This window comes from Truncatella angustata, assembly GCF_020726525.1.
Source record: "Truncatella angustata strain MPI-SDFR-AT-0073 chromosome Unknown BKA67scaffold_2, whole genome shotgun sequence".
NCBI lineage: Eukaryota > Fungi > Ascomycota > Sordariomycetes > Amphisphaeriales > Sporocadaceae > Truncatella > Truncatella angustata.
In genome coordinates, this window is record NW_025763382.1 from 1,473,320 (window position 1) to 1,500,049 (window position 26,730).

General features: G+C 49.8%; 7 protein-coding genes across 7 annotated transcripts; 2 read left to right on the forward strand and 5 right to left on the reverse strand.

The window, feature by feature from the left end:
- Positions 1-2,060: 2,060 nt before the first annotated feature.
- On the reverse strand, positions 2,061-2,396 carry BKA67DRAFT_531902 (uncharacterized protein; the record flags this gene model as incomplete). Its single annotated transcript, XM_046099451.1, has 1 exon — positions 2,061-2,396. The coding sequence occupies one exon, from the start codon at positions 2,394-2,396 to the stop codon at positions 2,061-2,063; it is 336 nt and encodes a 111-aa protein (XP_045960875.1).
- Positions 2,397-3,791: 1,395 nt separating this feature from the next.
- BKA67DRAFT_514066 (hsp90-like protein) lies at positions 3,792-11,535 on the reverse strand (the record flags this gene model as incomplete). Its single annotated transcript, XM_046097624.1, has 3 exons — positions 3,792-6,131; positions 6,246-11,328; positions 11,405-11,535. The coding sequence occupies 3 exons, from the start codon at positions 11,533-11,535 to the stop codon at positions 3,792-3,794; spliced, it is 7,554 nt and encodes a 2,517-aa protein (XP_045960876.1).
- Positions 11,536-12,604: 1,069 nt separating this feature from the next.
- On the reverse strand, positions 12,605-15,159 carry BKA67DRAFT_552552 (UDP-galactopyranose mutase-like protein). The gene is made up of 5 exons (XM_046101853.1): positions 14,711-15,159; positions 14,563-14,632; positions 14,428-14,508; positions 14,017-14,367; positions 12,605-13,961 (listed from the first exon to the last, which is right to left on the reverse strand). Exons 1-5 carry the CDS (start codon positions 14,719-14,721, stop codon positions 12,921-12,923), a joined length of 1,554 nt encoding a protein of 517 aa, XP_045960877.1. The 5' UTR covers positions 14,722-15,159; the 3' UTR covers positions 12,605-12,920.
- A 4,357-nt stretch (positions 15,160-19,516) lies between these two features.
- On the forward strand, positions 19,517-20,914 carry BKA67DRAFT_531905 (triose-phosphate transporter; the record flags this gene model as incomplete). Its single annotated transcript, XM_046099452.1, has 4 exons — positions 19,517-19,650; positions 19,723-19,790; positions 19,856-20,487; positions 20,549-20,914. The coding sequence occupies 4 exons, from the start codon at positions 19,517-19,519 to the stop codon at positions 20,912-20,914; spliced, it is 1,200 nt and encodes a 399-aa protein (XP_045960878.1).
- A 2,548-nt stretch (positions 20,915-23,462) lies between these two features.
- BKA67DRAFT_552564 (60S ribosomal protein L27-A) lies at positions 23,463-24,805 on the reverse strand. The gene is made up of 3 exons (XM_046101854.1): positions 24,537-24,805; positions 23,912-24,248; positions 23,463-23,834 (listed from the first exon to the last, which is right to left on the reverse strand). Exons 1-3 carry the CDS (start codon positions 24,597-24,599, stop codon positions 23,827-23,829), a joined length of 408 nt encoding a protein of 135 aa, XP_045960879.1. The 5' UTR covers positions 24,600-24,805; the 3' UTR covers positions 23,463-23,826.
- A 372-nt stretch (positions 24,806-25,177) lies between these two features.
- BKA67DRAFT_654966 (uncharacterized protein) lies at positions 25,178-25,414 on the forward strand (the record flags this gene model as incomplete). The annotated part of the gene is made up of 2 exons (XM_046106653.1): positions 25,178-25,323; positions 25,381-25,414. The coding sequence occupies 2 exons, from the start codon at positions 25,178-25,180 to the stop codon at positions 25,412-25,414; spliced, it is 180 nt and encodes a 59-aa protein (XP_045960880.1).
- Positions 25,415-25,618: 204 nt separating this feature from the next.
- On the reverse strand, positions 25,619-26,410 carry BKA67DRAFT_531907 (uncharacterized protein; the record flags this gene model as incomplete). The annotated part of the gene is made up of 1 exon (XM_046099453.1): positions 25,619-26,410. The coding sequence occupies one exon, from the start codon at positions 26,408-26,410 to the stop codon at positions 25,619-25,621; it is 792 nt and encodes a 263-aa protein (XP_045960881.1).
- Between the last annotated feature and the right edge of the window lie 320 nt (positions 26,411-26,730).

Genomic DNA, 26,730 nt, shown 5'->3' on the forward strand with positions numbered 1-26,730 from the left:
GAGTTCAACGGGGAAATAGGGTGGTTGATTACGGAGAAAGGGTGCTCGTGAATGGATGGCAGTGAGATTATCCCCCCAAGTGGCCTGAGTGCCACAAGGTACCAAACGGCAGCCATAGGGTTGTTGACAATTGTGTCATAATTGAATTGCCTTCATCTCGCTTGTTATCATGCTAAAAATCCATTTCTTTTAAGTGAAGCGGTACCATATTTAGCTGCATGACCAGCAAGCGGCTGAGAATGTCTATTCCGACCCTTCTCACCAAACAGCTTTATTCCGTCATGTCAGCTAACAACACAACGACCACGACAACAAAATGAGACGGGTGACATCTCAGCGATGATTTGCAATGAACACTCCCATCGTTTTCTCCAGACTATTCGGGCATTTAACTACTCCGACCAGCCGCTTGTGGTACGGAGACACAACGGCAAGCCCTGCTAAAGAAAAGATCTCATTAACCCCAACTCGCATATGGTATGAATACCGCGTCGGGCGGATGACGTTGCTTAATATAGGGCGCGGTGTATTATGACAGGGGTTAAGTCTTCGGAACAGGGGTGGAATGCTACCCCCCTTCATACATAGCACAAAAGCCCACTCTTATTTCCCGAAGAGGCAAAGAAACTACTGTAAGGGAATGTACCCTTCGTGAAAGGATGTTTCTGATAACACAATGGTCAGCACGCAAGTGTTCCATGTTGTCTGTTGGTAAGACAGCTCTTCTGGCATGGCCCTGATTTCCGGTCAGCGCGGGGAATCCCCCTTAGTCGTCCGCGGTGACGGAAAGAACAATAGAACATCGCGAGGCAGAGAGCAAATTCGCGAAAGCGGTCTGTCATGTTAGAGGGAGGTGGGGTGGCTGAAAAATGCAAGAAGAACGGGAGGCGCATGTGGTTTGTGCATCAACATGGAGGGGGAAAGGGCCACAACCAGGAGCGTGTAATTCGTGGCACTATGGGCAAGCGAGGTCGACAGGCCGACGCACAGTAAGCTCCCATACGTTTCAGCTGTAAAGGGGAACGAATTGGGAGAGAAAGATCCTTCCAAGGAGGAGAAAGAAAGAAAAACTCCATTTGTTGTTCAAGCGCCCCGAGATCCTGGGTGCGGAGAGTGTCATAACCACCAATTGCTTGCAAATACGGAGGGGGAAAGGGTAAATCAGGGGGCCTGCCTGTACTCTAGGCGCTGATGGTGTGTCAAAGTCGCTTGCATCGACCACACGCACGCAAGCTAGACACGCCTAAGGGGGGGGAGGAAAAGCAAGTTTGTGTAGTTCTTGGAAAGCCTGCAGCCCACGTGGAATATATCCAAAGTTTGGTTCGGCAAATCTCTCAAATTCAAATATGGGTCTCATCTGAAAGCGAACGCGTGGGGTTGACGTCGTCGTAGCGCTGAAAGGAGTATATAGCCTATATGATGAACCTTCTATAGGAAAGCCTCAGTTCCAGGCGGGACAGTTTGTTATTGCTGAACGCGGCATATCACGACTCTTTTGGGAACCGGAGAACAAGCATCACCCTTGGACCGGATGAGTAAGGCGACTATATAATTGAACGATTTGCCCGTAGCCGCTGTATGCTCATGTGCTTCGCGCAAGCGATACGGCCGAAAGATTTCATGAAGCAAGCAGGTTATTACGTTCTTGCCGTCATCCGATACGATGATCTCAGAGCCGAACTGCAGGCCCCAATCTCTTGTTCCACCCGTTGGCGTAGGGAAACTCTTGCAGTCATGTCCAGGAAGAATACCCTGCCTTGGCCCGTCATTCCGAGACGCTATAAGCCCTCGCAGGACAACAAAGCGCGTTCGAGGCGGGAACTGATGCGACTCTTACCCTGATGACTGCAGCACCTCGTCGGATCGTACTGAACCGGTATTGACGCCTATGGTATTTTTTATTCGTGCATTAAATCACTGGGACCAAACCCCCGTCGTGGACTCCAAAGAGTACAGACACTTGCCCGCTGTCGACGATTCTTGACGGCGCGGCTATTTATATCAGCGCACAGACTCGCCTGCCACACACCTTCCCTCCTGAGAGCTTCCCAACGTCGCGCTCACCATGTTTCGAAGTAAGCAGTCAGCAACCGCCAGTCGCATATAGGCGCGGCTGGTGTTATGTGGCCTGATGATACCTCACATGGGATGCGTTGTTGTTGCTGCAATAAGACGGCCGAGCCCTTGCATCCGGCCAGGGACGCACCACTCGGCAAGCCGGCATCTTGTTGATTCTCGTTTCCGGTTATACAAGAGACACGACTTATGACCACTTGAGAACCCAGCGGTTCCTCTGTTTTGCAAAGACCCAAAATAGCATTGAAAGGTCTAAAGCAGAGGCACGCCCCGCCAGCAGATGTGACGCTGGCATGCAAGAGCTGAAACTGAGCAGCCATATATGGCTAGTTGCCATTGCCGTTTCAGCCGCCGACTGGGTTACAGCGCAGAGGCTAAGATGTAATTATGAGAGAAGAGGCCATCATGGATGCAAGTCATGAATGTCATGGATACAGCGCCACTCATCCTCGATTCGTTGTGAATGTGGCTCAACGCGAACCTCGAGCTCGGGTGCCAAAACATGCATGAGTCGCCAGATTGAGAATGCAGTGGGTAGCAATGCAATCAGCCCCCCCTCCCCGGGCCGCTTTGCCAAGGTTATTGTCGCTGAGGAGATCTCGGTGCCCGGGGGGGATTGATCAGCCAGCCAGCGTAGCTCAAGCCAAAGGACATGATGGTCATTAGACAATGAATGTTCAATGTCTACTTACAGCCCGTAACAGACCTTATCATATGGATTCTTATCATAGCAAGCATAACTATAGTGAGCCATCTAATCTCACATTATGCCGTCGAGATTATTCTTAACCATGTCACAATGGCAATCGTTCTGGCTCAAATCGCGTTAATGCGAAGCGTTTATCTAAGCGACATATTTTGAAATAGTGAGATTTTGTCATTCCTAGCAACTGCATGCATATTTGCCTATCACCTACTATTTGCTATCTTTATTTCATCCTCTGCTAGCTGCAATACGTCCCTGCAGAAAAAGCTATTAATTACTAGGCACAACGTCGTGCCCTCGGAATCGCTGCTACGTTCATCCCAGCATCCCCGAAACAGATTGTGCTCAACACCTATCTTTGCGTATGTTTCTCGATAAGCATAGCAACCTCTGGCAACAGCTCTAAACGAACATAACACCTTGACAAAAGAGGGGGCAACGGAAACAATTAACAAAGAATGTTCTGCCAAGTCTGATAGGAAAGCATTTCCAGTCTTGTCGGGTCAGTATTTGTGCTTGCCCATGCGTCAGACAGCTAGACAATTGCATTCCCATCTGCTTCGTCTCGCAGGAGATCTCATTCATGATAATTACGCAGCACAATCACTTTGCCGTCCTGGTATTTCAACGTGACGTATTATCTCTCAAGTCACATTCCTTCCAATATCTGTCTATATTGAACTAGACTGCCGCTCGCTAGTAACATCCTTCTTCTCCTAATCCATGACAGGAACATGAACGCCAGGCACAAAACTAGCAACAATGCCAAAAACGATCTATGCATATGCAAACCAGATAACCGGACAAACGACACGACAATCTCCCAGAGACTTTGTTGTGCAGTGCCCTGCTAGAGCACTTCAAGGCCGGCGGGTAGGTTGGCTTCTTGAATAACAAAATATGTGGCACTCCTAAATAAATAGCATGCCTCATTTAACCACCACATTCTAGTACTAGCAAAGATTTATCTCGACAAAAACATCTTTCTACTGCTCGTGCAAGAAACTCCTCACTTGAAGGCAGTCCCCTTGTTTCCTAAACTACTGGTACTGTTCAGACTTGGGGGGCGCCCTAACGCCTCATCTGAAAAATTATCCTGGCTCGTCCCCGCCAGTTGTTCGCCTAGCGATATGGTGCTCGAGGGTCGGTGCTTCCTCAATACACCTTTAGGCTTTTCTGTTTTCTCACTTTTATCGCTCTTCTCACTGTTATTGCGCATCTTGGTCAGCTTATTCGGCTGGCGCTTGAGTTCTTTCTGTGAAGGCGTCATGGACGCAGTGGACTCAGCAATAGAGCTTCTCTCGGAGATGAGTGAGCGATTGTCGCTGGAGGCGTGGGGTGGTAGTTGTGGCGGTGGCGGTTGTGGCGGTTGTGTCGGTCCAGTCGATGCCCTTGAAGATACCCCAGGCGATTGGCCTGGGCTAACATCTGTCAGACTGCCAGGACTGGATGATGTCGTTGGTGGTGACATTGCGGAGTCGGCAGACTGGGTTCTCGCCTTGGAAGCCATGGAGCTGGGCGAATGACGTACCGGAGGACTCGGCGGTGGCATAACACCCTGTACTGTTGTGTACATGTCCAATTTTCGTTTCAGGAGGTCAGCTTTCACCGGTTTAGCCAGATAGTCGTTCATGCCAGCAGCCAGACACTTCTCTCTGTCGCCTTGGATCGCTGATGCAGTCATGGCAATTACGAGGACCTTCTTCACCTCTTCCGATACGTCTCTACGGATGAGCTTCGTTGCCTCGTAGCCGTCCAACACTGGCATTTGAACGTCCATCAAAACCACATGATATGGAGAACCCTTTGCAGCTTGTTCACGCAGTCCTTCCACGGCTTTGAGACCATTCTCGTATGCGTCAACCTTGGTGTAGCCTAGCTTCCGGATATATTGGATGGCTATTTTCTGGTTTATGAGGTTGTCTTCGGCTATACATACGCGCAGCTGGTCCTTGGGAATTTGTGTAAGATCCATGTACGGGTTTGAAGGCGGCTCTCTCGGAGGCTCCCGGAAAGTTTGCTGCTTGTCGATAATCTGCGGCATATGGATTTGCTGTACGTCACCAGCAGAGACTTCCGGTTTGGCCTTGTCAAAGGTCACGCAGAACCATGCAGTCGTTCCCACTCCCTCTTCGCTGTCAAGCTCAATTTGCCCGTGCATCATCGTTTCGATCAAGGATTTGCAAATACTCAAACCCAGACCGCTGCCACCATATTTGCGAGCAGTGCTCGCATCTGCCTGGCTAAACGGCTGGAATAACTTGGTCAGCTGCTGTGGCGGGATACCAATGCCTGTATCCCTAACCCAGAAAGTCAATTTAGTATGTTCCTGAGTTTCCGAATCAACTCGAGCTCCTATGGTGATGGAACCGTCCTCTGTAAACTTAAGACTATTTCCAATCAGGTTTCCTAGGACCTGGTGCAGACGAATAGGGTCTCCATAGATCAGCATTGGAGGTAGGTGAATATCCTGGATAATCTTGACATTCTTGGTCGATGTCTTCTCCCTATTGCTGTAAGAGACAGCTCGGACGACCTCACGTACCATTTCCTCAGGATTGAAGGCAATGATGTAAAGTTTCATCTTGTCGGCCTCCATCTTGGAGAAGTCTAGGATGTCGTTGATGACTGTAAGCAGAAGATCCGCTGATACACGGATTGATTCAGCCATCTCGAGTTGATCCCTATTGAGATTACTGTCTCTAAGTAACTCGGAATTGCCAATAACGCCGTTGAGGGGCGTTCGCAGCTCGTGAGAAACATTTGCTAAGAAGACGTTCTTTGCTTTCGCTGCTTCTTCTGCAATCTTGACATTGCGCAATGCTTTGGCTTCAGCCTCTTTCGCCTTGAGCTCAGCTGCCTTAGCAGCAGCAAGCGCTTCTTTCTGCATCTTGATCATAGCCTCATTCTCAGCGGATACTTTTTCTATGTTTCTTATGGCAAGCGCGTTGGAGTAACTGATGCCAATCTGCTGGACAAGCAACTGCAACACAGTCAGATGTCGAGAAGTGAATGTTCCGGGTTCTCCTTCCAAGTACAGAACGCCAAGAAGTGGTTTTGAACCATATCGTATTGGCAACGCGATTACCGTCTTGCTAAGAGGGTTCCGCCGTAACCAGCCTTCGCTGACGTTCCCGAACCGTTCGTCTTGTATTAGATCCGGAATGAAGACTGCCTCATTTACCTGAAATCTGACACAGTAGTGAATTACATTTTCGGCGACAAGTGAGGTTCCGGCTAAGGGCTTCCCAGGAGGGGGATACGAGACCGCTCCTCTCTCAGGTTCTCCACTAGCCGCGATGCAGTAGGCATCCTCACCGAGTTCTTGATCTTGAACGATAATTGCTGCCTTTTACAGTTGTCAGTTTAGGTTCTCGCTGCAAATCGTGAAAAGAGACGGAAGAAAGTCGATAGCAACAAACTGTCACTTTCACAGAAAGAATACGACAATAACATTACTAACCTGAGTTGCCGACCCACCACATGTTTGCAGAACGACATCACACATGGTTTTGAGAAGCACATCGACTTGAAGAACAGATGAGATGACCTGAGAAGACACCAAGATGGCATGTAAATCGATCATATCCAGCGCCGGAAGTCCCGCACCAGATTGGGCCGGGATGGATCCCCGCCATGCGGCCATCCGCGTCTCCCTCAATTCGTTGGGAGTTGGTTGGTTGGCTTGCTGCGTCATTTCTTCATTTTCTGGATAGTTCATATCCGTAGCAAATTCGGTCTGCACTCCAACCTCGACCGTCCGGGTACCAGCATTTGGTCCATGAAGCAACAAAGAATGCTCTTCTTCGATTTGATTGGCCATTCCAGCCGCACCCAATTGCTGCCACAAGCCAACTGACTCTCTGAGGACTGCTCGCGCAGATCGCCTGGCAGATCTTCGAATGAAGAAGCCAGCCATGAGGAAGTTGCCTAAAGCCTCCTCGAAGGTGAAGCTATACTCGGCTGCATGGTCCAGAGCAGTCTCATACTGTTCAATGGCGAAACCGTGGTCCTGCTTCAGCTCGGCGATTTGAGCATCAAGCCACTTTGTCCATACAAGATAGTTTACAGCCGATACCACTTGCCAGTCTTTAATTCTCTTGTTTAGGTCATCTAGAACAAGGATTGTCGCCTGTACGTCACTACGTAAATCTTGGTCTTGGTTACACGGGTCTTGTAATTTCCGGAACATGAGTCCAGCAAGTGATAGGCCGTAGAACAACATGGCCGTTCGGGTGTTTCTAGCAGACCAAATGAGCTGCATGTTGTCAATGCACCTTTGTCCCACCTCACAAGCCTTTTCGAAATGCCCAAATAGATAGAGTGGGATAATTTCCATCGTTTCGTAAACCAGAAGTGACCGCCCACCGTTGTGGGTGGACTGAGTCAGCCATGATTTATAACCGGAAGATGAGTGCTGGTCATCGCTCAATACCTCTAAAGGATTCCAATGCTTGGTCTTGCCTTGTAGAGCCCGGGCCACTTGCCGTACTACAATCAAGAAAGTTCCGCCGCGGGTGTCTTGAGCCCATCCTGTAACTTCTTCGCAGCAGTATTGGCAAATGGCCTCAAGATCTGCATAGTTTTCGCTGGCGAAGAACCGCATCTGAGCAGAGAGGCCAAAGCTAAGGATAACAGATATACGATCTCCTGCGCTGGCAGCGTATTCGACGAGTTGCTCAAATTGATTGACCATGAGGTTGATGGGGACTTGTACGTGACTGATCCAAAGGCCGTATATCATATAACCGCGAGCGGACGAGAATGGATCTTTGAGTCGACCGAATAGTTCAAGACAGCGATTACCCATCTCCACACCAAATTCTATCATGTTGAAGCGAGATATAGATATGAAGCCAATGTGTAATAAGGCCATGCCAGATTGTGGGAATGAACCTCTTTCGAGGTGGATCCGAAGCATTGTCAAAGACAAATTGAAAAAATCGAGGCAATCGCTCCAAAAGGAGGCGCTACAAGCATCCGCAAGGATAGCACCCACTACCACTAACGAAGGGTCGATGCTTGGCAGGTTCATGACCTTTGAACGATCCATAGACATAATCCTGGTGGTAAGTCTCATGAACTCAGCGTCACATTTTTCGAATGTAGGCTGTGCGTCGAAGTCTACGTTGAGTTGTAATAAGCTGTCCTTGAGCGTGGCCAGTGCTGATACAGAGTCGCCGCTCTGAGCCTCGATGCGCGACTTTAGCAACCATGCAGGGGCCATGTCTGCTGGAGTTTTGGCTTTGTCAAAAATAGTGTTGACATACTCATAAGCAGCCTTGCTCTCGTTCATAAAAACATTGCATTCGGCTGAACGCATGTAGAGCTCTAAGGTTTCTGCATAGGAGCTGTCTTCGCCGCTAACCCACGGCTCCGGCTGTAGAAGTTCGATGGCTGCAGCGTAGTATTTCGCTGCAGTAGGCCGGGCGCCGTTCTCTACTGCCGAAGCGCCACAGTCCATAAGGTGTTTACGGTACTGCCCACGATTTGGTATACGATGCTTGATCAAGTTGACTGATTTGCAGATGTGTGAGGCGATATTCTCTCGCCACCTCGGCTCGCTACCATGGTACTTCAGAAGTGTTTGAGCAATAATGAAATGCTGTTTCTGTTCGTTACATTCTTTCAAGGAAGATGCAGCCTGCACGTATCTGTCGTGTGCGAAGCGAAATCGCTCGTCGGTGTCGCCTTGGACGAGGATACAAGCTTGGACTGCAGCTTGAAGCCCACCAACGGCGGCTTGCTTGGAATATCTACTGGGCAACAATGCTTTGTCGGTTGAACAAGTTTCATCCACGAAGTCGAATTCTCCGCTGAGAAGTTGACATATGAGATCAAAAGAGAAGGAGTTTCCGAGCAACGATGCCCATGCCAATATAGCTCGAGCAATTGAAGGCAATTCGCTCAGCCTACGAGTGATGAAATCGTTGTCCAACACGTCGTAACCATGCTCTCCTTTGAATTGCTCAAACAGCAAGTCAAGATCATAGCACCAACGGTTCTCTCGGTGGTCGTACCAGATACATTTCGATCGATAACAAGCATGCAGCATCTCTCGCATGTAGAATGGATTGCCCGCAGTCTTCGACTGAATGACAAGCGCCAGGGGCGCAGCATCTTCTGGTGGTCTGCATATCGTAGAAGCTACAAATTGAAGTATTTCTTTCTCGTTCAATGGTGAAAGGACTATCCGCGTAATTCGAGGACCACTTGACTTTGGGTGTTCCTCATGGTCCGCCGGCTGCAGAACCCGCTGAACCATCTCCGGCGCTATCTCATCTGGTCGGAACGTGATGATTACTACCATTTTCAGCCGAGCTGCAATCATTTGTGTTATGAGCTCAAGGCTTTCTGAGTCGGCGAAATGAAGGTCATCCAGACAAAAGCAAATGAAGTGATATGAGCTAAATATCCTCAGGATGTCCAGGAAGGTGTTCATCAAACGAATTGTCTTTGTTGTACCACCGGCTCTAAGGAAATCTTGTGAGCTTTGAGAAGTGACACGGGGACTTTTGGGATACGATAGACCACTAGGGGAGCTGCCCGGTGATGAGCCACGTCTTCGAAGAGAGGAGCGGGCGTGCTGTCCTTTGGATGGACTTTGAGCCGTGGAAGCCGACCTTGAAATGGTGGCAACAGCTGCTTTGTGAGCACCAAGAAGAAATTCCGGCAGGCCGAGTGTCTTGTGCAAAACTGGCCAAAGAGGGCGCAAATAGTCTTTCAATGCGGAGTGGAACGGTGTTTCAGTATTCCTTTCACCCCATGCCTGCTTGATCAATGATGAGAGAAGTTTGAGTAGAGGGCCGAATGCATATCGCCGCGCAGTGTCGAACTTGGAAGTCGCGCAATAACCTCTCCGCCTCGCATCTGCCAGAACTTGCTGCACTAAGAAACTCTTGCCGAGCCCACCGGCACCTTCGATCGTTACCACTTCACAATGTCCGCGTCTTCGGAATCTGGCAGAACCTAATTGCCGTGAGAGGCTGGTCACACTTTCAACGGCGCTATGCCTCGATTGCTGGCGGTCGCTGAAGCTGTCAATCAGGCTTCTGGTTTCCAACGAAACCGAGTGATTTCTCTCCCATGGTTTTGCTAAACGTGGCCCGGAGTTTCCTGACGACACAGTGTCCCCTGACATGGTCAACTCGTCAGTACCGTTAAGCGACGGCTGGAAACTAGCTCTTGAGAGTCTCGAATCCCCCATGACTGTCTGTGTGAAGGAACCACTTCTTCGGTTGCCCGCTGCACCTTCAACAGAGCTGGCACCTTCGCTCGAAACGTCGGCCGTATCAAGCAGATCGTTCGAGAATCCCGAAGCTTCAGAAAACCGGTTGTTGGTGCTAGTCATGAGTTCATGCGTTCTAGCAACACGTTCAATTATCTGGAAAAGCTGATCGCGTTCTGCGCTCCGGCCCACCATGGACGTGGGCAGTATGAAAAACGACGATACATCTCTGGAAGCAATGTGCCATGCTTTCAAAGCCATCTGGTCGCCGTCAACTAGAAACCTCTGGACCATCTGAAGGTCGTATTGTAAACCACTGACGGAGTGATATCTGTCTCGTATGTCTTTGGCGGTACATTTTTGGATGATCTTGCCCAAGACTTCGGGAACATCAATCCTCACATTTGAAACCAAGGGTATCCGCCGGCCGAGCACGCACTGAACAATATCTAGGGGTGTTGCCCCAGTAAAGACAGGCTGTTGGGTTAGGAGTTGCCAGAAGAGGACGCCGAGAGAGTAAATATCAGTTCTGGTATCTGGTTCTGCTGGGAGACGTCCCGTCTGTTCGGGGGAGATGTATAGCAACTTGTTCTTTGCACCCAGCTCTTTTGAAAGCATCGACCAGCCGGAGCTTGTCAGGCCATTCTCAAAAGAACGGACGCCTGAACCAAAGGAGGTTAATTTGACCTTATTCGTCCCGATATCGAAGTGAAAGGCATCCCCTCGGATCTCTCCGTGAACAGTCCCGTGACCATGATGGAGGATCTCCAGACATTGCGTCGCGCCAATGGCAAAATCGAGGAAATGTTGTAGGCTGATAGGTCTACCCAGGCGAAAATCGCCCTTTATGTCAGCTTCGAACCTGTCCTCCACCTTCTTTCCGTAGTAGAAAGCTGGACCCAGATCTAACACATCGAAGAGGTGATTGTGTCCTGCAAATTCGTATATACCCACGACTATAGAGCCTCGGTCGCCGTGGTGCGAAGTGAGTCTAATGAGATCTATGGGCTTAACGTTGTGTTCTCCATGCGGATCTGCCGTTGCAATCAGGTTCTTGCAGGTGTGGAAAGCCCTTTCCTCTCTGAGGACGTGGTAGGATACGCGCGCTACGACGGGGATCTCTTCGACATTGGAGAGATCGGAGTTGACATGTGTGACTATCGGAGGGGATGCGGCTGATCGATCGCTGCTGCCATCGCTCTGTGGTATAGAGCTGGAAGAGGATAGTTTACTTGAAAAAGCTGGGGGACTCGTGATGTCGCGCGAAGGGGTTCCCGACGATGAGTAGGGGGACACAAATCTGGTGCCGAAGACGTGCCTGGGGAAAAGAAGAAACGCGTTAGTGCCATGGTTGGGGGAAACACGGCAAAAGTTGAGGATATGGAAAGGGCTACCAGTTGTCATAGGTCGAATGATACGGGCGCTGGGCCTCATCCCAAGCATAGCCAGCAATCTGACGCAGGCGTTCAAAGATGCGCGGCGGAGGTTCCAGCTGATCATCCAGCAATGCCATGGAGCTGTCCATAGCAGACGGGATTCGTTGAGCCCGGCAAGGCTCGGCACGACTTATGTATAAAGAGTCTGGATTGCGTCACTCATGATCTGTACTTGTTCTTCGTATACATGTGAAAGGAAACCTCTTGTGTCCACCTCCTGACGGGAAGCGCAAAGTGCAGAATTGGCGACGTTCGCCCAACCTCAAGTCGCGGGTATTTTGGTGTTGAGCATTTGCAAATGTCAAGGGTCCCCCTTCTTAGCCTTAGTGAGCCTAACTGGGCTAAGTCGTCACCCAGCTTAATGGTCCGTTTGATGACGAGTGTCTAATCCTAGGGTCCCTACGGACTGACCTTAGCTCAAAGTAGATGCTAAATTGGCTACAGTAGCAGCAGTTAACTTGCCGAAGCTAGCCTCTCTCAAACCCCTCCACCAAATCACTTCGCCATCTCAATCAAAGACATGCGCTTCTCGAGTATAATATAATCGCACATGTGTTCTGCCACATTGCAAATTCCTTCACATCTCTAGCTTAGTATGAACCACCCCTCGGGTCACAAACGCCGGGAGCCCCCCCACCCCATCGTATGCTGTCTGAAGTCGGACATGACTTACAAATGTTCCTGTGCCACCGTTTGTCTGGCTTGCAGAGACAGGGCTAGCTTTCAGGTTTTTCTTGCATGACACAAACACCACTATTGACCAATATATACCCAAGGAGAAACCATAATGCGTACTTTGCATTGGCACACTGTTTATGCCACCCATGCTGGAAGCCAGATCCTCTTCAGAAGATTCACCACACAAATGGCCTTTCCTCCTCGGCGTTTGTACGGCGCTGGCGTTCATGGTCTGTCTCGGTCGGAGGGGCCAAGGTTTGCGGGTACCATGAAAAAGTGACCCAACCCAAGCTTTGTGGACTTTCTAGGAATGATGTAAGAGGCACAGCGCAGATACGTAACTGCATACCGAGCTTAAGCCAATCAGAATCCCGGTCACAAAGCTATACTGAGTACGGCCGAGGCACAAAAGCAAAACCACAGTCAGGGACTGAGTTAGTAGTCTTCTTCTGGTACATGTATAACACGGTCGAGAGTGGTAGTGTAATGTTTCTATATTCTATCATCTCAAACGTCTATATCTTATCAGACACGAGAATTGTGCATGCTTTCCCAGCACCAGGACTATTAAGATATACCATCATCCCGTCACATTTTTGACGCTCATAAAACATCAATACCTTCATCAAATCCCTCTAGCTGCTCTAGCTGAAACGAGGCCCGTCATGAAATTTCTAAAAACGCACTTTTCTTCTTCGTCTTCTTCTTCTTCTTCTTCTTCCTCCTCCACTCACCCACTTCTCCCCATGTTGCCCTTTCTTGAGCCTTGAGGGATGCCGTTCTCAAAGCCAGCGCGTTACCTCGAGGGAATCTGGGTGGCAGTAGTACCAACCGCCTTCTTGGCAGAAGCAAACTGGTTCTGGTTCAAGCGGCGCTCCTCGTTCTTGCGGCTGTTGACAAAGTCGGGGTAGTTGAGCGTCAGCTCGACAGCACCGTTGACAATGTTGTCGGCAGCCTCAACACCCAACATGAAGGAGTGATCCTGGTTACCAACTTCGTATCTCCAGCTACCGAAACGGCCACGAGACCAGATGTCCAGGTCCTGGAGCTTGGGGAGCAGCTCCTTCAGGACACCCTCACGCTCAAGGGCGGGAGTGGGGTAACCGTGGTCAAACTTGCGGTGGTAGGTTGAGACAATCTCGTCCTCAGGCTTGATCATCTCGGTGTTAATCAGACCCTGAATACAGTCCTTGAGAAGGTTGGCTTCATCGACGGGCTTCTTGGTAGACTGTGAGACCTCAAGCATGATAGACCAGTAAGGACCCGACTTGGCCTCGGTGCTCTGGGGCTTGCTGCCATCACCCAGTTGCTGGGTGGCAAGCTTGACATCGTCTTGGGGCTGGTTGTAGGGAGAGTAGTTGGAGAAGATGGTGGCACGGTAGAAAGGAGCGTTGTCCTCGGGGAAGTACAACCAGCACTTGTCGCCGATGCGCTCGGGGCGCTCGCCTCGCAGACCGACACCAATGACGTGGGTGGAGGAGTAGTAGAGACCCTTGCTGAGGTTGACGAGCTCTGGGTTGCCAATGGACTCGACCAGAGAGTCGACAGCCATGGTGGAGACGAGCTTGTCGTACTTGACGGTCTTGCCATCACCCAGGGTGACGATCTTCTTCTGGGCGTCAACCTTGGTCACGGAACCAGACTTGCCAAGGATAACCTTCTCCTTGGGGAGAGTGTTGGCGACGGCAATCCAAATGCCACCAGTTCCGTCACGGGCAGGGAAGCGGAAAGTAGCGTTGGGGCCCCAGTTGCCAGCAACCTTGTTCAGGACAACATTCTTGGTAACAAGCTTCAAGTTAGGAGCGGCAACACGCTCACCGAGCCACTCAGCTTGCATCTATAATTTGCGTTAGTGTGATATGCGGGTATTCGGGGAGGGGGCGTTTGCTTACGTCGGTGGTCGGGACAGCCCAGACCTTGTAGTTGTAGGGTCTCATGAAGATGTTGGCAATACCCTCACCCATCTGACGCAGAATCCACTCATCAAAGTTCTTGGCCTTGGTGTTGGAAACGCGGTGCTCGACAGCGGCATCGATCAGACCTTCCAAGCAGGTAACTTGGTCATCCTTGGGCAGGACGGAAAGGTTGTTCTGGAAGGGGTAAGGAACCCAAAGGCCCTTGTAGCGGACATAAGAGACACGCTGGTGCTCGAACCAGTCATCGTCCTTGGGAAGGGCCTCGTTGATGCAGTCGTCGAAGTACTTGTAGTGGGAGAAGATAACGTGGCCACCGACATCGTAGAGCTGTTTTGGGCACTGGTTAGCCAGGAGTATGGTACATAATGCAGCGAACCAGAGACTTACGAAACCCTCAGGGGTAACATCTGTGGAGGCAAGACCACCGGCCTTGTCGTTGGAGTCTACGAGCAACCAAGAAGGGCCGTCCTAGAACCGCAATCAGCATCTGAAGCGAGTGTTTTGTCGGGCGGTGAAGCATACAATCTGGTCCAGGCGCTTGGCAGCACCGAGACCGGTCGGGCCAGCACCGATAACGAGAACGTCGACGTTGCTAAGATAGAGGGAGTCAGTTCGGTACTCGAGCTGGGTTCGTTGTCTCTGCTGGCGCAACAATGGCTGGTTTACTTACATATCAGCCATGGTGTCTCACTTTCGTAGCTATGGAGAAGTGGGGGTTTAGAAGGGATTGATCTAGAGATGACAGAACAGTGGCTCTCGTGAATATCCAAGTCAAACAAGACAAGGCGTGCTGGTCAGATCTATATGATGCTGAACTGGAAGGAAGGAATGTGTAGATTATGAACGGAGAGGGAGTAGAGTAGATTAGAACTGGGTGGGATAGTAGCTCTATTCTATCAACAATTTGTCGAGAAATCTGTGGTCGAAAAATAGGGGACGAGCGACGAAGGGGTGGTGGGGCTCCGGACATGGGGTGTGATGGCAACGAATCCAATGTAAACGCTACAAGTGCTGGTGGCACAAAGATCATCTCGTTTCACATACTCCGTACACGTAGATGATATCTCTAGGTACATAGTACTCGATACTTGCTGCGAGGCTATTTTATTTTATTCCAACCATCCATGGATACCTTCCCTTAGCATTATTCGCGTGCATTCGATTCGGCCACCCCCCCCTCCCCACCCAACCTCCAACCTCCAATTGAGCTTCGGTGGGTTCAGTGGATTGGCCCATGAATAGCGTACAGACGTACATGTGGCCCCATCAAGTCCAGAACTTCCAAGTGGGCAATCGCCGCATACTACAGTCCCCTCACCGACTTCTATCGTCGAAGAGCATTCAAATAGTACCGTGCTCCATACCTAGATAGTGCTATTGCGTCACTAAACGTTGCCGCTAGGATAGCATCGCAAGATGAGAGAGACTGTGCTTTTCCGCGAATCCTCCTAACGACCGTGTTGTTTCCCATCCATCGAGTCCACGAAGGCATACTTAGTCACCACTATGTGCCAAATATAACATGTCCATCTACCTTGGCTCAACCAATCTTCGCTAGAGTCGCATTTAAGGTGTCCGGTTTGGCTGCCAGGCCCCGCGCTAAGCAATAGTGGCTTGCCTTTCAATGCTAATCAACATCCCCCTCCAGACCCCCCCGAAGCAGGGGTATAGAATGTTGGAGAGATCGACAAAGCAACAAGAGGCGGTCGGTACGGTATATTGTGACAACCACTCAGGGATGCGCATCTTCTATCAGTTACCTAGAGAATGTACTTTTTCTTTTCTTCCTTATTTTCTTTCCCCTAAGACCATCGTATAATAAAGAAGCAGATTCTGCGAAGGGTTTTTCGAATATGCGTTACACACCCACCTCACAATAAACTTGAGAAGCAATATCGGTATGTGACTAGAAGCATATTGATTAGCAGCCCAAAGGTCCAGTAGCAACCCATAAAATTACCTCGTCTTCAATAATCCACCCGCTTCTACTCGCCGGATCAGCAGCCAAACCTTGGAACCCTTGCTGCCGTTAATTTTATGAAATGAAGCAATATCCACGCCCACTGCCGACTACCACGTTTTCGAGAAGCACGAACTTGGCAGCACAATGTTTCACGATCCATCCCGCAAAATCCATCATCAAAGCTTTCTGTTCGTCATTATGGTGCCGTTTCAAAACATGAGCTCCATCGGGCTGGGATTGTTGTAGCTCACGGTTCATCTATACGCGTTGCCAATCGGAAGGATACGGTGGACTGCCGATTTGGCGGCTGATAGAGTATGCTTGATCAGGATCAACCAATAGAAGTGCATGATACCGAGCCTTTCACCTTCTCCTTTCTCTTGAGTCAGGCCAGGAGAAACCGGGCTGGGAATGCTAGGGGTTTATTCCGGTGGCGTTAACAAACCCCTACTTGTTCGCAACTAACCTTTAGATCAATATTAACCAACACACCATCTGCTGAGGAAATGATTTGCTAGCATCAGACGTGTCGTGCTGTGTAGTATTCGCAATTATTCACAAGGAGCCTACGGGCCAACGATTCGTCACCGAAACGGGGCCCCTGACAGATCGTTTAATTTCGATAGGGGACGGCAATCTCAATCATTTGGGTCTTGGTCTATGCAAACACAATTCACCCTGACCCAGTTCGCGCTTGCCAAAATGCAGTAATGACAGGTTCCGTGCCTTGGTTCTACTGTACGACATGTGTGACAACGGGGGAACCACTCGCCTGCCCACGCGTGAATTGTTGATCCCCGGGCCCACCGCCGTCGGCCAAAAAGACAGCTGTCCGTACATACGGTCGGATCCGCAAATACCATGTAGCTCTGTGGCAGTGAGGCTACTTGCGACACCCACCCCCCAAACACATGAGATCGACATGAAGATTGGCAAGAGCAACAAAGCCGTCGTCTCATGTTGATGTTGCAATATACCCTGGGAACTCACATGTGAGGCTTTTCGTGAGTTCCTGAAGAAGCAAGCCTGGCAAGCAGGCAAGTACAGATTCATCGGCAAATCAGGATACCTTCAAATCAAAGTACATTTGTCAATCACCCTAGGTTAGAGCGATTTGACCAGATGGCTTGCGATCTTCCCGGGTTTTAGCACGACTCAGCACGCTCCAGCTACTATAAATACTCTGCTACGCATTGCGGTGTTTCTCGGCCATGCTGATGTCTGTTTCGCAACCTGAATGCCAGGATCGGGCTGCTTGAGGCGAGACATCCGATCCAAAGGAATTACAATGACCTTTCCAGATTCACCAGTGCAACAGATATACTTGCCCTACTCATGACTGCACAACGTAATCTCGCCAGTTGCGCACGACGGCCTATGTGTTGTACTACATAGAACGGCTGACCATCAATCATCGTTCTACAAACGACAGGCGAAAGCAAACAGGCAAAATTTTGTACATACGAGGCTCAAATGCGCCACTCATATCCTAGCGAGATGGGATCAAAAAGGACAACCCCGTAAATCTTATCCGAACAATGCACATGGCGAGATGGTTCGTACTGAAGGCAGTCGTACCGTAAGCGAGAGTGAACTATCAGCGCGTGTAGATGCACAAGACTGGGTCGTAGGTAGGCTGAATAAGCTTTTGTGGTCATGGTTCCCGAAACATGACAGCTTGCTTAGTCGAAAGGGTTCTTAACGGCGCAACCGTTATGAGACCATGTCCTCGCTGCAGGTTTGTGCTCGGTAGTGCGAGATGCAGTACCTGAGCGCCGCAGACCATCATCGCATGCATTCCACGGCATTGGTATTGCGGCGAATACTATAGTTGTAGTGTCATGAAACCCGGCCCGGTCCTCGACAACTTCGTACAGCATCGTAAACAAGGTTAAAGGCTGGTCGAGACGCGCTACCCAACCGCTCAGCCTCCCATCTTCTTCATAATACACACTAGAGCAAACACCCTGCAAGGCGATTCTGCAGCCTCAGATTAATGTCAGCCCGGGTCAAAGGGCAAGATTGTCGCTACTGCAAGCCGACCGCCTCGAAATCCGAATTCAGCACAAGGCATGGGAGGCTTATCTCAAAGTTGCAGGTGATAATGCCAATTCCGGATGGACTCACGTAACCTTACTTGGTCCATGCTCCTCTCCCGGCTCATCAAATCAACCGGAAGACTATGTCGACGTTCATAGTACTCGATTCCAATCATAATTCAGTATCGCTATCAACTTAAGGACAAGCTTTGATACATAGCTCTATTCAATAGAAAAAGGAATTCAGAGTTTCACATACGAGTTATAGCGCCTTTGTCTAAGAATAACATTGCTTCACCTGCGGTAATTCGAGCTTTCTGTCTCGGAATGACTTGTGATACTTGAGACCCGCATACTTGTGTGTTCAAAAGTAAGGGTGACGATACTGAGGTGCTTGTAGTTATATGTGATTTGAGCCAAGCTGCAATATCCCCCACCTAGCGGGACTAAGTAGCCAGGATGCAAGATCGGTTGCACAGAGGATTATGCGGTCAGCCTCTTAGCCACGATTCAAGGAAATCGTACAATATTATTGAGCGCACTGCCAAAGAAATTGAAGGTTCGGACGCGGAGAATTCTGCGCACAAGATGGGCCGAAAACAACACGCGCTTGGTGAGGTATTTTACACAGCCATGATTCAAGATGGTATAGAAGCTGCTGATCCTTCATAAGAATCATGAATTCATCATGACTTGCCCAGTGGATAGGCGCCGGTAGTGCACTTTCCCCATGATGAGCCGGGCTATGGCCTGCAGGGAATGGGAGGAAAGAGAAGAAAAAGAGCTCCCGTCTGAAGACGTGAACATCCGTCCACGTCTACATCTGGATGCGGCATTGTGGCTCATGGATAGGCTCCAGGGCTACTTAGTGTCTGTGTGGGGCGACTCTGTTATGTATGTAGGAGCAGGAGCAGCAGCGTACCTAACCCCCGGGATCCCCCCCTTTTGCTATGCTGGATCAGGCTTTCCAAGGAACGGAACGCGCATCCAGCGATATGCAAGTCCAACGCCTAAATTTGAAAAACCAGTGTGACCCCACGGCCGCTGTAATCTATTTGCCTCTTTAGTGCTTCCTTTCTCACGCTGCTCATAGCAAACGCAACCGTCCTGTTCTTCTCTTTGTTGCTAAGACTCAGACCAACAGCCCTTTTCTTTCAAGGTGATTTACATTGGCAAGAGTGCCCCTCGACAACGTTGCCTTGAATCCCCCCCCAGGTTCTCGACAACTACCCTGCGTTATCCCCATCCAACTCCACCATAGGTTTTTAATTGGTCTTAGCTGGCTTGGCCATTGTCACTCGTTACTTGAACTGGTTGCTCTCAGCAAACTACGGATCCGTACCGTACCTCACGGAACACTGCTTATCGACAAACTTCGATTCTACAACCAGCCTTTTTTGCGCGACAGCAATCCCCAGCTTCCCCCCCATACTACTATTGCAAACGCGCAATACCACTAGCTTCAGCCGCAAATATGAGCGCTGAAGAGAAGACCCGAATCTCGGGCGAGGTTACTCGTCCTGAGGGCACCATTCTGCCCACCGTCAACCCCGAAGCAGAGAAGTCTCAGCCTGCAAAGGCTGGCTTTCACCCGTCTGTTTATGTTGCGTACGTCGAAATCGCCAAGTCGTGAGCCTCGAAAAGAGAGCGACCAAAGCTGACCATTGCACATACCTATAGGACATGGATAAGTCTTTCTTCCTCAGTCATCTTGTTCAACAAGTGGATTTTGAGTACCCTGGAATTCAGTAAGCAAGCTGCGAAACCGAACCACGATCGATAGAATATCATGTACTGAGACCAAGCTCTTCAGAGTACCCCGTCATTCTGATTACCTACCACTTGATCTTCGCGACCATCGCAACCCAATTCATGGCCCGCTACACTACGCTGCTTGACGGCCGCAAGACTGTCAAGATGACGGGCCGCGTCTATCTCCGTGCCATTGTTCCTATTGGCTTGTTCTTCAGTTTGAGTCTGATTTGCGGAAACTTGACCTACTTGCACCTCAGTGTTGCTTTCATCCAGATGCTCAAGGCTACCACTCCTGTAGCCGTGCTCGTGTCTTCGTGGATGATGGGTATTGCTGCTCCCAACATGAAGCTCTTGTTGAACGTCTCGGCTATCGTCGTTGGTGTCGTTATTGCCTCCTTTGGTGAGATCAAGTTCGTGTGGATCGGTTTTATCTACCAGGTTGGCGGTATTATCTTCGAGGCTATCCGTCTGAACTTGGTCGAGGCCCTTCTGAGCTCTGCTGAGTACAAGATGGATCCCCTTGTCTCTCTGTACTACTTTGCCCCTGTTTGCGCTGTCATGAACGGTGTTTTGGCACTGCTCTGGGAAGTTCCGAAGGTAACCATGGCTGAGGTTCACCACGTCGGATTTACTATTTTCTTTATAAATGGTCTTTGCGCGTTCCTCCTCAACGTCTCTGTGGTTTTCTTGGTAAGTTTGAGCTCACCAGCACCAAATTAGTCATGGAATAAGTGTTACTAACCAATTGCAGATCGGCAGGACATCTTCCCTTGTCATGACCCTGTGCGGTGTTCTCAAGGATGTCCTCCTGGTTGCTGCTTCTATGATGATTTGGGGCAGCCCCATCTCCGGTCTCCAGGCTTTCGGCTACACCATTGCGCTGTGCGGTATGGTTTATTACAAGCTCGGACCTGAGGCCATCAAGGGATATGCTGCTGAGGGTGTTCGTCAGTGGGGCGAGTTCGGTCAAGCCCGACCCATTACTCGCAAGGTCGTCATCATCGTCGGCGCTTTGTTCCTTATCTTCGTTTTATTCGGTGGCTTTGCCCCAAGCTACGCTGCCGATTATGCACCTTATATCAAGGAGGCCGCCGCCAAGTACGGCGTCGGCTCATAGACGAGACGTTGGATAACTGACTAGTTCCCCTTCGCGTCATGGAGTTTTTATATTTTCTGGGGTCAAGGGGCGTTGGAGCGGGAGTGTTTGTGTGCCATTCGCCGGGTCTAATGGAAGCGCTGCGCCATTGGTCAACAGCGAACCACGATACGGCGTTCCCTGATTTTCGATCGCACATGTTGCATCCATTTCGCGCGTTGATCTGTACTCTATATTCTCGAAATATTGGAAAATTTCCTATGTATCACAAGAGCAGCAGCGGCGAGGTTCCATGGCAAAACCAGATGAGAATGTGACGGGACGAATCGCAGCCTGTTGCAGTTATAGACACTCCAAATAACGGTATGGACGGCTCGCATATTCACGAAAAGAGCAGTTGCATTACATGTAGCTTAGACAGCAGCAGGCATGTATGGAGAAAAAGAAGAAAATTCTCACAAAATCTAGTCACTCCAGCATCCAAAATGAGTCGCGCTATTGAAAGTGTTGTTTGTGGTCACAAATAATAAAGTAAGCATGAAACAGTCTTACACAGTTGGTGGGTGTCTTGTTTCAGCACAATGGCTTTTGGCACAATTGGACTTCTGCATGCGCTAATGCACTCAAGTCATCACAGACCTGGTTCTGGTCAATCGTGTCTCTTGACTTTGCATATTTTATATGCGTCAGAGGAGTTGGACCGTACGGGGTATGAGACAATTGAAATGGGACCAATTTGATGGGAGTTTAGTGAGCGCCTGAGCTTGTCGATTCCGCCATGTCACCTTGTCTACACGTATGAACAACATTGCCCTGTGCCACAGGTCCGATTCCAATGTGTACGTTGGCTAGATCACGGTTGCGTTGTGGTATTACCTTCGGCTTGAGTTTTTGGCGATGTTTATTTTGTGCCCCCATAGCTATCACTACGATGTATAGCCTGGTTGTGCAAGCTGTGAGCTGCTTCGAACAAAGTTGAGCACGCTGATTATGTTTCCCATTTTGTTGTGAACAAAGGGGTTATTCATGATTGGATTGAAGTAAATTAGTGAGACTGACACGATAAGGTGCCTTCCAAGAGTTTCGCTATATGTGCACAATGTCGAAGCGGAAACGCCTCGTCGGAGTTTGAGGATGCCATGGAGAAGGCTAGGCACATTTTGGAATGCGTGCTATAGAATGGACGCACTTGAAAACATCGTAGAGGCTCTTGAGCCACCGGGGAGGACTCAAGAAAATTCTGAAACCAGTCACCTCAATATTGTTTGAGGGTTTGCAGCTTCAGGTGGCTATCAGACTGGGACAAAACCTCCCGTATTCCACAGACTCCTCACATGGTCCACAGACCACGTTTGCGTCCTGGAATACGGGACAGGCCACATCGGGTTTGTTGGTGCACCTGTAATATTTAAATATATCCACATTCTACTCTGTGAATACGCTCAGCATTCGACCACCCTTGAAGGCGTCATGAACACCACAGTATCTGGCGTGGTTTCCTTCAACTAACAAGCATTTAGTCGGGATAGAAACTGGATTCCAGGTACGAATCCCGCGAGCGTGTAGAATTATTCAAGACATTCCGCAAAGTAGCGATGAAACAGAGTGTGACCTCAACCCACGGCTCGACGAAAGAGCCAAGTATATCTTTGCGAGACCTGTCTCCGCAGTCCATTTCAACGGATCAGACGGCCATGCCGATAGTACACAGCCGAAAAGAGTCAGAATCGCCTGGTGGTATACTCATCGAAGCTAAACAGGATGGTCAGGATGGCCAACTCGATGGTCATTCTTTAGGCGCTGCCAAAGAGCTGATCCGTCAGCCCCCGGAGAAGGAAAACTAGGCTCGTATGATGACTCAGATTGGGCAAAGCAGGGTGATGCCTATTTTCAGTACGCTGGAGTGGAGGGTCAACAACCAGACCACCCCCCCAATTAGGGTTTTTTTTTCCTTCTTCTTCTTCTTCGTCTTCTTCTTTTTTTTTTCTTCTCGAAAAGTGCAGACTCACACAACCGAGGTGAAGGACTTTATCTTTCCCGACCAGAACTGGCTGTGATGCTATGACGGGTTGACTCGATACAAGAACCAGTATACCGAGGAAGTCGCAGACGCCGACAGTCAATATGTGTCTACAGTCGATTGCTCCGAAGGGTTGCGGGTAGCATTGTCTAAAGTTATGGTTGTGACGGACTAGGTTTGTTTAAGCCAATGAATCCAGGTCCAGGCCGTTCTCGCTGCATTTCAGGGACTTATGGCGATATATAGGGAGTCACAAGACCTGAAGTTACTGGGATATATCCTACAGCTCGAAGGAAGGAGAAAAAGTCGATCCGGGCATAGGCCCCCAAGGATGGTGAATGATGAATTCGTGGGTATTCAGATAAAAGCCACTTGAGCAGATTGTGCATAGTTTTGCCCGTTGTGATATCCGGGAAATGGCGAGTTGCTCTATCAAGGATAGGCCCGTATCCATGGCGCGTTGGTCTGTTTCTCTGGCATGCTCGTCAAATGGTGGAAATCACCAAGCACAGAATGAGTAGTCATGTTCTCCGGGTTGGAGACGGTTATGCAATCAATGTCACCTTGGTTGATTATCGAGGTTGACTATAACCATAGTAACATTTACCCTACGACTCAGAACGCCAAAATGACCGAACGCTCGCATTTCGTTCCTCCATTAGTTGTAACCAAGTCCCTTCTGGTAGGACCGATCCAACCATAATTTTTCCGCCGCCGCCGTAGCCCAGGGGAGCAGTCACTCGTGATCACGGATCGTAAAATATCGTGGGATGGTCGTGACAAGTTTTTTTTTGTCAATTCATAAGCAATTCCCTATGGGCTCCTAATGCCTGATGTATGATGCAAATGTTTACATCCCAATCCTTTAACCCCTGGACCGAACGACATGAGAACGCGTAACGAGGAAACAAGCTTAGAACTCTGCGGGTGGTTGCGTGTTAGCGAGACTGTTTATAAAGGGAAAAGGAGGGCCGGGGTGCTGTGGCAGATAGACATACTCAGAGGAGTGAAGAACCATCTGTTCTTGCCGCTGGTGTAACGCTCCTCCAACACCTTCTTCACATTCTTCTTGGCATCCTCACGCTGCGAAACCTCCTTGAAGGTGTCGTTTGAGACGGCACCCTTGAGACCCTCGAGCTCCAGAGTGTAACGGGTGGGCATCAAGTGGTTGTAGTTGACGACCTTGATGAAGGGCTTGATCTTGGAGCGCTTCTCCTGGCGGGCCTTGGACATGCGGCGGGTGATCTTGGAGGGGTATCGCTCAATGCCGGCGACGATGGCGTGACCGTAAGGGTGCGACTTGTTGCCGGAGTCGATGGGCTGGATGATGACAACCTGGAGAGAAAGAGACTGATCAGCATACTTGTTCCTCGTTGATTTTGAACATGTCTAAGAGGCATGATGTTGTCTGGGATCGAGTGACGAGGCGACGAGATCTTCGAGTTGGCGCAAACGAGTGATCCGTGTCCGTATATTTCGAGCAGCCGATAGTCATGGTAGTGGTGGCGTGGTGATAAATGTTGCGATGGCTTCAAATTTGTCTCCCCTGCCTCCAAACTCCAATATTCCACACACGTCCTACTGGATAATTCATTCACTCATTCATCCAACAAACAGACGTACCTTCTTACCGGCGTATCTGCCGCGGGTGATGATGGCGACTCTGCCGACCTTGAGGAACTTCATTTTGACGTCGTTTGTCGAAGGGGTCAATATGAAGCTGGTTGTAGGGGTTAGTAGATCGTTGGGCGTTGATATTCGCGGATGTAATGGTCGTCCTCCTTCGCAAGCGGGAAAAGTTCAATTGACAATTTTCGAAAATGTGTGGGCAGGAACCTAAGCGAGGAAGACCCGGAAAAGTGGAGACAGGCGCTTTTGTCTTTTGGCGGTTCAGTCTTTCAGTCCTTCAGTCTTTCGGTCTTCCAGCCTTCCAAGCAGTCTAGTCTACTTGGCGTTAGTCTGGCTTGTCTTTTGCTCTACTGTACCGTGCATGCGGATTATTATTACAAGCAGCCACAGAGCAGAGAGCAGAGAGGCCCTGTGTTGGTCCGTGCGCCTCTTATTCTGTCCCGCTCTGAGCCAGCTCCCGCACCTCCAGCACTTGAGCAGAGCGGAAGAAAGCGACTTCGGATCTTGCCAACCAGCACATCCATCCACCCTCTCATACTCAACTGCATCTTCGAATTAATCTACGACGGCACCCCACTGTAGTATGTCCATATTCTGCATTTCTTAACATTCAACACACACAATTCTCATACATAATGGCGCCTGCAACATACATCATTTCCAAGGTCGCAGACCCCATCTTCGCTGTCGTCATCGGTCTTGGTGCTGCTGCTACGCGTATCAATCGGGAAGAGAAGGAGAAAGGTCAAACGACTCATCAGACGATGGAGTCTGCCAAGAGGTAAAGCCTTTATGGTCCAACAACATATATGACGAGACGCTTACATCCATACTGTAGACGACTTGGGCTCAGCAGCCAAAAACCGACGTAGATACAGTGACGCGCTTCAGCCGCGACATGCTCGCATCTGGATCCTGTCACTTGCGTATTTCTACGAGGTCACCCGGCGTGGAATCTGGTCACGGCGGCTATCGTTTGGAATTTCTACAGCTGACGTACCGATTCATGATAGACGGGTCGATGATGTAACCTGTTCTTGCTCATCTATTTCTATGCCCCTTTTCGCTATCCTCAACTACAGGCCCTCAAAAGCTTGACCATATTCTTTCTTCATAGCCTCACGGACCATTTGACCACATAACTTTGCGGTTGGATTGGTAGCGACAGCAAGTCCTTTTGCGACTTCATTACCGTATCGCCCGCCAAAGGCAAAATCTCTGGATGCGGCTGTCTCAAAGTCAACTTTGCTCCAGTCCGTCTCCTTTCTTTCCCCAAGGTCCTGCAGGCCTGCCGAGAACGACTTTGCAGTTGTGTGATATATTGCTGCTCTTTGGGTGTGGGCCAACGACAGTGTCCTTCCAGCCACCGGTGACATACCTCCAAACATGGTCTTTGGTGTCAACAGAGAGACTGCCTCGTCGAGATCTGTCAATATAGCCACGGCGGCATTCGCTCTTTCCTCCTCGGTAGCATCCTGATTCAAGGCTTGTAGGCTCGATGCCTTCAGCAGGATAGTGTCTCCATAAAGCCTTCTGAGCGCCTGAGCCCTGTTGTTACGAGCACTGGCATATCTGGGGTGCTCTGTGATAAGCATTCCAAGACGGGAAACGCATGTTTGATATTCTTGGATTGGATCGGTGGTCGTCGCAACGGCTTTAAGACCGGCTAGCTGCATCTCAAGCTGCTGCATGGAAAGGACAATCTCCTTTTCCTGCTTGGAGACGCGCTCGTAGATGCTCAGATCTGTAATATTGGGATCCTTGGGCAAAGATGGTTCGACAATGACCGCCCTTGATGGATCCGACTCCGGATCTTTGATTTTCTCAAGGACATTCGCGTCGCGGCGACTGAGCGAAATGTTGATCATTTTGGTGTAAGACTACAGGCAGGCAGAAGAAATCGTCACAGGGTTGTAGACGATCTTGTCAGAGACAATTGTACAATGGAATTCGTTGAGAGGTGCTGGGAAAATGGACTTGTCATCGGTCTCGAGCTGATGCAAACAAATCATCGGATCTTTGAAGAGCCCAGGCATATCTATGCAAGCCATCATCCAATTGCATCGAGTCCCTTCTTAATCTGGGGTGATGCATGGGCTAACCAGCAGTTCGAAATATAAGCCGGGCCAACTTCCGCTTGGTCAACCCCGCGAATGGCCGCCCTTAGCCGCGGAATTGTGGCGCTGCT